This window comes from Aethalodelphis obliquidens, unplaced genomic scaffold (genome assembly GCF_003676395.1).
Source record: "Aethalodelphis obliquidens isolate GAN/ISIS:26980383/991018 unplaced genomic scaffold, ASM367639v1 scaffold2, whole genome shotgun sequence".
NCBI classification, from domain to species: Eukaryota; Metazoa; Chordata; class Mammalia; order Artiodactyla; family Delphinidae; genus Aethalodelphis; species Aethalodelphis obliquidens.
The window spans coordinates 21948720-21958637 of NW_020837946.1; the positions used below are offsets into that span (position 1 = coordinate 21948720).

Here is a 9918-nt window from a genome sequence, read left to right on the forward strand (position 1 = left end):
GCATTAATTGACCGCCTACTACAGGATGAGACCTGTGCTAGATTCGGATTATTCAGTGATGAGTTAAATAGACATGGGCTTTGTGATCTAGTATTTATTGTTATTACTATTGTTATTATTAATGTAGATCTTTAATCAATACTATTAAAACAAATTGATGTGTTTCAGCCACATCAATATCTTACCTGTGGTTGGACCAGTTCCCTCTTGTCCTGCTCCCGGGGTGTGTTACTTGACTGGTTGACTGACAAGGAGTGCCACATCCAACGTTTATGGAGCCCACCAGTAACACGGTTGTGTAGCTTTATCAGAGCTCTTATCCTAACTAGGTTTAGTAGGTGAGACCAGCCTCAGGAGGATAACTATGCATGCTCAAATCTAATTCTTAGTATGGCTTAAGTCAAATTTGTGCTGTTTGAACTGTTCTCCAAAACTTGCGATTACTAGTGCTCTGGAAAGCAGAAGTCTAGAATCCTTGGAATAACTAATTTTGCGCAGGCTATTCCATGATAAAGCTATATTTTTATTTTTACTGCTGGTGAAGTGAATGTACAAAAGTAAGCCCTACCTATGTTCTGGTAGATGTGACGACTCCTTACTTGATAAAGGGATGCACCTGTCAGTCTCAAAGATGTAGAGTCACCAACAGCAGAGAAAGGGGTCAGAGGCAGATATTGTGGACTGAGAATTGAAAATCATTCCTAAAGACAACCTGGGTGTGCTGGCCTCAGGCAGAAGCAGTGGAACAGCCGCGTCCCGTGGCAGATCACTGTAGTCCTGCCAAATGGAGTGATTTAACTTCTCGGTACAACTATAAGAATAACATCTGTAAACAGCTTACTGGTAAATGTGTTCCTTCATGGATTGTATTGTTCTAACTCTGACTCTCTTTATTTGCTGCTCAGTTTAGTTTTTGCTTAAAAACTTTATTTTTCATCAACTTTATGTCCTGGGTGCAGCATATTTCTGGTTGCCAAATTTTTCTTTCTTCCCTCAAGGGGAAATCCTAAGGTATCTGTCAATAACATCCCAATCTACAGTCAGGAGTGGGGCACAATAAGGCAAAAATGCAAGTTCCTTGACAGAAATATAAACAAAAAACTATACTGGATTCAAAGACAGGAGATGGGAGATATATATATATATATATATATATATATATATATACGCACACAGGGGTATATCTAAAAAGGCTTCATGGAAGATGTCAATTTGGGGACAGTTTTGAGAGGTAGGTGCTTTGAGAGGGAGGCATGTATTCAAGGTAGAGGAGTTAGCATAAGCAAGCCAGGGACCAGGAAGCAGAGGTTACATTGCATATTGTAATATATACCAGTTCGGCAGGTGGCCGTGCATTTATGATAGACTGTTGGAAGATGAGATTGGAAAATTGGCTGGAGCTAGACTGTGTAGGCATTTAAAATCAGAGGGAATGGGTTGTCATTAAGGTGTTTAAGCAAGGTTATTCCTAAAAGCCTTTATTCCAGACTTGCTGGATCATGTATACCCTTAAATCACAATTAAAATTACTTAATTATAAAGTACCTTGAATAATTCAAGCATAAGCCTTTTTCTTTTTCCTTAATCTACAATAGATTTCTTCTGCTGATTTAGAGATTTCAAGTGCAGTAGAACTCTGTTATATACTCAGAAATATCCTGGGTCAACCTATGTCTCCTTTAACCATAAAAGCCTGAAACAACATGGCTGTAATAGACACATGAATCCCTGGACCCCCAATGAGGGTATCCATTGTATATCATTTCTGTCACAGCCTACCTTTTATTTTCTGCATTTTTTGTAATCTAAATTGTGATAGAAGCCAGCATAGTCACTTCCTGCTAAATCAAAGCATTCAGCTTCACTTTAAGCTAAATATTGAGATCTTCTCTAGTGTACCTAGTGGTGGGCTGAGGTTCAAAGTGTTTCAGCTGAGCTCTGGCCTCATTGACTTAAAACATCTTAATGACACTTTGTTATGAGAGTCATTAGGCCCAGAGTCTGTAACACACTCTCTGTGCCCTGCCTCTGCTAGAGCAGGCACTATGTACTGAAGAAAGCGAGAGAATATAGGACAAGTCCTACTGGCCTGGCAAGGGTCCCACCTAACTCCTCATGACGTGTCCAGGCCACGTGACACCTGCTCGAAGGTGTGGATAGGCAGTTAATTTTATGGAGAGTAGGAGGTGTGGGCTCAGCTTTTTTTTTTTTCTTTCCGTGAGGCAGTATCTGAAGGATATTCATTCTCTCTTGAGTCTAAACTTTATGCAACAAGCAGCAACTGGATGTTATTTTAAAATAAGCAAAAGCCACCAAAAGATCCTGGTCTGGGTCCTTGTTTGAGAGAAAGAGTTGGTTGAGAAGTGTTCCTTGGTCAGGATTAACCCAAGGGAAAAATCCAAGAGGGAGAGAAGATCTGTGGGTTTCTTACCCCAGCCCGCAGGAAGGCTATGCCATGAAAAGGCTTCTGACCCATTGACACACAGCAAGTTGGACGGGGAACCAATTCTTCTTTTGAGGTTTGGAGGAAAAGAGAGGAATTCTCTTGTTCGTGGTGTTTGAAGGATGGCTTCTCCATTTCATCAGCTTCACGTCTTGGTCTGGAAAAATTGGCTAGGCGTCAAAAGGCAGCCGGTGAGTAAAACAAGGGAAGGGGTCCTGGGGGAAAGGCTCCAGACAATTTTAAAATGTAGTGTTCATGACAGGTAAAAAGAGAAGGAGAAGAGTTTTAAATCATTTTCTAAAGCAGGAATGAGATATTTCGAAATCATCCCTGCATCTGTCCTACAGCTAAATGGGGTGAGTCTAAACATGCCCCCAAAGCTGCCTTTTGATTTCAGGAAATTAAAAGAATAAACCAGGACATGGCCCGGGCAAGAAAGGATACATCTTGTTACCGGTTGAATTGGAACTTGTGTTGAATTCTAGATTTGGGGCCAAAATGCTTTCAGAAATTTTCCTAATGAATTCTGTTAAAAATGAGATGAAGGGGCTTCCCTGGTGGCGCAGTGGTTGAGAGTCCGCCTGCCGATGCAGGGGACACTGGCTCGTGCCCCGGTCTGGGAGGATCCCGCATGCCTCGGAGCGGCTGGGCCCGTGAGCCATGGCCGCTGAGCCTGCGCGTCCGGAGCCTGTGCTCCGCAACCAAGGAGGCCACAACAGTGAGAGGCCCAAGTACTGAAAAAAAAAAAAAAAAAAAAATGAGATGAGGAAAAGTTTCAGATGAAAGGTACAATAAATGGGGGAGAAATGTACTTAAAAACCAAAACCAATAGAAAGGTTGGTTGATAAGAAACAGTATTTACTAGAAATGCCAAACAAAGGTTAATATGTATGTGATGCTTCAAGAGTGTTATTGAATCACTTTACTGCTACAATCTGTCTACTCAGCTTATTGCAACATCTTTTTTTTTTTTGTGCTCTTACACTCATGTTTGCTTTTTAAATTACATAGCCAGCTATTACATCCTCACCAGATAGGGTGCAGGGAGATTGAGAAAGGAACTGGCTTCTGTGAGTTGTTGCATATTCAGAAGAATGTTTGAAAACTGGAGAAATCCAAAAAGACACTCGATATACTTCATTTTAGAAGGTAACTCCCAGCCTAAAATTAATAATATAAGTATTTGCAAATAATATGCATCATAGAAACCAAAGTTTATCTATACACCTTATCTCACTCTAGGTTTGCTTGCAGTGCCTGACGCCTTACTTACACCTTACAAGTGTTCTGATGTATATAGTATGAGGGAGAGGTTGATTTGCCTTTGTGAATTTGGTGGATAGGATTTAAAATCACAAGGCATTATGTGATTACACAGGTGTGGGTGTGGATATAAAATTTTAAATCATTAATATTTTTACTTCATTGTCGGAAGCAACACATCGGAAACAACACAAAAGTGGAACTTTCCATAATTTTCCCACAGTAGGTTCTGTGTGGAATTCAGCAGGGAAAGAGTCTGGGTAGGTGGAGGTGGTTAGAAGACAAGAATTGGCTTCTTGGTTCTATTCCTCACTAGCTACATGACTTAAAGAGCATATCACAATTTCTCTGAGCACTGGTTTTCCCATTTGTAAAATGGGCATCTGGTCTACCATATCTGTCTCATAGGGTGGTAAGAACCAAATGTGCTAATGTATTTCAAAGTGCTTTATAAATGATGAAACACTTTGCAAATAGATTATAGAGGGATTTGGGGCAATGTCTGTGTCATATTTTATTCAAAGTAATGGTGAAAGAAAAAGCAGGGGAAGGGAGAAAGAAAGAAATTTATATACAGTAAAGTTCCTAAGTGATGAAAACTCAATAGTTAAAAATAAAAGAATAAAGGAACTGAAAACGTATATCTGTTGCTGATAAGCTGAATGCTAAGGTGGTATATTTTCCTTACAATTCCATTTTACCTAAAAATTAAAAATAAACCCTCAAGTGAATAAATTTTTTCATTAGGAAATTTTATCTTTAGAAACTTTAATAAGTTCCTTCCTCATCTGTAAAATAGCTGGCATATCAATTTTCTACTTTAGAGTTTTTCTCCATTTGAGTCAATTTCTGCTGGACATGGCATATTTAAAGAAGGTGAAAGTCAGGCATGCTAAAATGTTTTCACTATGATAACTTATATTATTCCTAAGTAACCAAAATCCCTGAAAGCCCCTGATAATAATACTTTTGCCTAGGGAAAGAGAATACATGAACTATTAGTTCATTTTGGGACATCAAATGATTCAGATCTTAAGAGCACCTTGAGAGAATGGGACCTAGCACAGTCTTGGTTGCAGGAAGTGAGATCATTAAAAGTCCAGAATTTGGGGCACTACAGAAGGCCCACCGGAATCCATTATGAGTAACCAGAGGGACAGAAGAGACCTTTAGAAAACGGTGATGCCAAAAGGAGAAGGAAAGACAATTTTAAGTGGAGAGGTAGAGGGCAAAGAAAGGTGTATTTCCTCATAGTTTTGCCTAGAGCCAATCCTATGTCTTGGTACTGGAAGAGAGGATTTGAGGACACAGGTGGAAGGGATATATGTGTGCCAGTGTTACTTAAGAGGGAAGAATGAGAAAATCAAGAGGTTGGAAAGTTAGGATTAAAAAATCTAAACGGAGATAAATGTTTTTAAAATGTGAAAAGAGAAAATATAGACAAATTAGAAGACAGAACATGTAAAGAAGGGGTATATAAATTGGAGGAGAGGACAAAGTCTTTGTATAGGAACTGGACTTTGGCATCCATCAAGCAGTTATTTAAGATGCAGGTATTTTTATCTCTATCTTTGTAATTGTTCTGAATATGGCACTTTAAAAATATACTTTTATACCCAGGAAAATAGAAATTAAGTTGTGTGACACTGGAAATGTATAGTCATTAGTGAATGTTGAGGAAAAATGCTAGTATCACCTCCATGCCATCCTCTTCCATTTTGTTTTCAAGAGAGTCAATCACAGAGCAAGGCAGTAGGAAGGATAGTGTGTAGAGGAAGAAGTTAGGAATCTATAAATGGAGATGCAAAACAAAAAAAATATATAGTAAAATTATTAAAGTTGAGTGGGGATTACTGAGGAAGTTTATTATAAAAGTATATACTAGACTAGAAAGTGAAAAAACTATTTTAAACAGCTATGCTGTCTAAGAAGTAAAATAACAATGGAATAAGCTATATGATGACCTGGCTGCAAAAAAGGGAAGGCAGGATTTTTAATTTTGTTTTTTTTTTTTTTTTGCCGTACGCGGGCCTCCCACCGCTGCGGCGCCTCCCGCCGCGGAGCACAGGCTCCGGACACGCAGGCTCAGCGGCCATGGCCCACGGGCCCAGCCGCTCCACGGCACGTGGGATCCTCCCGGACCGGGGCACGAACCCGCAGTCCCCCTGCATCGGCAGGCGGACCCCCAACCACTGCGCCACCAGGGAAGCCCAAGATTTTTAATTTTTGAGGTGACTTTCCTCAAAATTGTTCTTAGAGCTAATGTTTCTCTCTTTTTTGTAAAATCAAATGTCAGAATTCTGAACTCTTTGAGATTATCTAACTGCCTTGATTTTACAGGGCCCCTGAGAGTTCAAGGTACTTGTCCAGAGTCACGTAGTGAGTTTAAAAACACAGTTATATTCTACCAAAACTGGATCTCTTCTTTCCATTACCTCCTGCTATTCCAATACCTCTCTATTGCTCCTAAGTTGAGTTTCCTTTCCCAATATTCTCTAATCCCTGCTCAGAGTTCAGCCCATCAACAAAGAGATCATATTCGCCAAGGAGGCCTTAGATATTGCTGTTTTTCAATATTAGTGGTAATACCAATTCTCAATTATATTGCAAAAAATGAATACTAGAGGAGTGTGAAAAAAATACATTAGGCACCAACAGAAATGTTAGGCAATAGAGAAAGTCAATTAGATGCAGTTGCTACCCTGCTGGTCTTGTAATTTAACTCTAAAATATAAGGGAAAAATGAGCATACATTCCACCGGAGATGGTTAGCAACAGGGAGGCTCACCTAATGAGATGCTAGTTAATGACAGGAAACAGAGTCCTGGGACAGCAAAGGCACTGAAGGCTTAAAGACTAGATCGTGCAAGATAAGAATTTATCTTTCATTAAGAAGATGGATTCTAAATAGGCATATCAAGAAGTGACTACAGGTCTCTATAGAAGTGGAATCTAATTCCAGACTTATGACCTAAAGAAGGAAAGTTAACTTCAGCTATTTACTTTCTTTTGTAACTATTTAGCTGGTGGATCACACTTTAGCTCAGTTGATGATAGACCTAGTTTTTCTATCATAGATATTCCTACAACTTGATAAACTTCTAAAACTGGATCGAATTTGACACTTCCTCCCCAATCCTCACCTTGCTCATTTAATTTTCCCTCACAATGGCTAAAGAAAAAGGAAGACTTAACTTGAAAATTTTGGGACAGGTTGGTCCATGCATTAAAATAATTTTTTGATTAAAACAATTTAGAATTAAACTCGAATTTCAAATTTAATTCTAAATCAGATTAAAATGAATTCAGTGTTGCACAAGTCACTCAACTACATGGTCAAATGTTCCAGGCCCTTTTACCTCTTCTGGATCTGTACTATTTACTCCCTTAAGCCCTTTTAATTATTCAAAAAATTTGTATCTACTTGTTCATTACGGTGCCTGGCACATAGCATACATGCACATTTTATTAGTTTAGTCAAGCAAAAAGTAAATGAGGTAAAGATGTTTTGGAAGTGGAAGCAATAGAGAAATAATTAGCTTAAAGCCCAATAAAAATGTGTTATTTTCATAGACATCAAAGAAGGTTTACCAATCTTCAAATTGTATTATAATCTATAAATATGGATTTCAGAACATTGTCTTGATCCCAGTTTTTAGATGGGTTATTTACGTAGACGGCAGTGTTCACTAGCAGAAAGCCCAATTAACAGAACTCTTGTGCCACTTTTGTTTCCTTGTTTTGGGGGTGAAACTAAGGTTTATTTCACATCTAAAGTATCACACTCTTACTTCTGAATATGAACCTTGTTACTTGTTAACACCAAGTAACAGTCACCTTTGACTTAACAGACAATGCAAAAAGGAAGGAATAGAAGAGGAAGAAAAAGACTGTATACTTTATATAGGAAAGTCTGGGCGATTTTTATTTTCAGGTTTGTAATAAAAAGTTATGATTCTAGGTTATAGCTCAACATTTAAATGACTTTCAATGCTGTCATAGGCTGAACTAATAAAAGTGTGGTATTGCAAAGAGAGCTAGTAATCTATTCAGTAGGGGTTTGGCTACAAAACTTAGTGGTTAACTGTGCAGGTGCTGAAGTCAGGCTCCCTGGGTCCAAATATCAGCTCTAGCGTTTAGTGGCTTATGGAATGAAGGCTTATTTAGTCTCTTTAATATTCTAACTTCCCATCTGCAAGAGGAAATGAGGTGATTATATTAAATGAGATAGTGCATGTTAAGTGTTTAACGTAGCACCTTGCACATTCTCAGCAGTCATGTATTAGCTATTATTTGGAGTACTTTATTGAATTTTGATATTAATTTTAAGAAGACCACTTGACAACAAAAATTCACCCTGGGGAAGATATTTTGAAATCATATTTAACAGGGAATTGGTGAAGGAACTGGCATTGGTACCCAAGAGGAGAGAGGATTTTGTCTCTATTCGAATACTTGTAGAATTCTCCTGCCGGAGGGGAAGCCAAACTAAGACTAATAAATGTTAGTCATGGGAAGGAAGATATCACCTTGATATGAGCAAAACAATCAGACAATGTGAGTTGTCCAATAATGAAGAAGTCTCGTGAAATATTGAACTTCTAGTCACCAGAAACATTCAAGTACAGGCTGCATAACCATATTGCAGAGATGTTTTCCCTAACTTTTCATGTACCAGTCATTCTGGACTTATTTCTTTTCCTGGAATATTCCACCCTCTTTCCCATTTGTGGGTCTTCACCCATATGTTTCCCTGGCTTGAAAGACTCCCACTTCTTTCTCATATTCTATCCAACACACATATCCTTTCTTCTGCCTGACCGTTGTTCATCTTTTAGCTTTAGATTCAGCTCCCCTTGCTTTATCTTCCTTTCACACTCTTGACTTCCTGTATCTTAGCATTATCTATTACATTTGGTGATAATTTTTTTTCATGTTTCCCTTCCTCAAAAGACTGAAAATTTTAATTGCTCTATCCTCAGGGCCAGGTACACAGTAGGTGCTCAATAATTTTTTATTGTGTTAATGAATGTATAAGCCTTATATGAATGATTACTATAGTGTATGTTAAACTGTAAGTTTCCTTAAGACTCTCCAAGACTGTGGTTTCATGGAGGGAAATGGAGAATCTTCATCCTAAACATTTTACTTTTATTTATTTTCAGAGTTAAGGAGAAGAATCCCCATTGAAATCTGGAAATTGTACTGATATTCAGTATTATTCATTTCAGACATAACTAACTTCTAACCACTGTAGTGCAAGGGATACAAACTCAAATATCTGTAAGGGCAAGACAGGCAATGTAACTGTGTGAAATGGGACAAGCATAGATGGTAGGAAATGAGGACATTTATGATTAAGACTAGAGAGAGAATATCCTACTTACAGGCATTCAAATAGTAGTAGTTTCTCAAATTTTTAAATATATAGTAATACATTGATTTAAAGTTCACCTGTATCTTATTTTCTTATTTACTTTCAATGAAAATAAGAACATAATAAAAATGATGGCCACAACTGGAATCAGGTGTACTAACAATAATTAGAATAAAGGGTTCTAATAAAGTAATGAAGTGTGAATGACTTAAAGTTGAAATTATGTGCTCTGCCAAAATTTTTCAGAAAATTAGATTTGAAAGGTTTTCAGAGATTTGAAACAATAGTTCTCAGCAAATGCAGAGACAAATGTTACTAGGTAATTCAATTGAGTTAAAAAGTACTACAGATCTTGTAGTGAATGGAAATTTTGGAGTGAATTTACATTTGGTTCATTCAAGGAATTTCTTAAGATTTAAACCTAGAATTTTGAGTGGATGACCTCACTGACTTCAAGGCCACTGAAGTGTGTCCTGTCATCATCATTAATTCTCCAAAACTTATCACCTGCGTTGTGCAACAGGATAGAGTTCCTAGATAGAAAGCATGTTTTTTTTTTCTTTAAATCTCTTTTCTTGGTCCTCTTCTCTTTTGCTGTCTTTTATTTATTTTTATTTTTAAATTTTTAAATAGATTTATTTAATTAATTAATTATTTTTTGGCTGTGTTGGGTCTTTGTTGCTGTGCACTGGCTTTCTCTAGTTGCGGTGAGCGGGGGCTACTCTTCGTTGTGGTGCGCGGGCTTCTCATTGTCGTGGCTTCTCTTGTTGCGGAGCACGGGCTCTAGACACGCAAGCTTCAGTAGTTGTGGCATGTGGACTCAGTGGTTGTGGCT

At 38.0% G+C, this 9918-nt stretch overlaps 1 protein-coding gene across 3 annotated transcripts in view; it reads left to right on the top strand.

Annotated features, from left to right (window-relative positions):
• The first annotated feature begins 2306 nt into the window (after window positions 1-2306).
• The window catches only part of ABCA12 (ATP binding cassette subfamily A member 12), a 180790-nt gene continuing 173178 nt past the window's right edge, over window positions 2307-9918 (top strand). For 2 of the 3 annotated variants that reach the window (XM_027122124.1, XM_027122141.1), the window contains exon 1: window positions 2307-2634. In XM_027122124.1, coding sequence (XP_026977925.1) covers window positions 2566-2634 — 69 coding nt within the window. In that variant the 5' untranslated portion in view covers window positions 2307-2565. Of the gene's footprint in view, window positions 2635-3522; window positions 3593-9918 lie in introns of those variants that run through there. The other variant, XM_027122131.1, reaches the window with a different exon arrangement.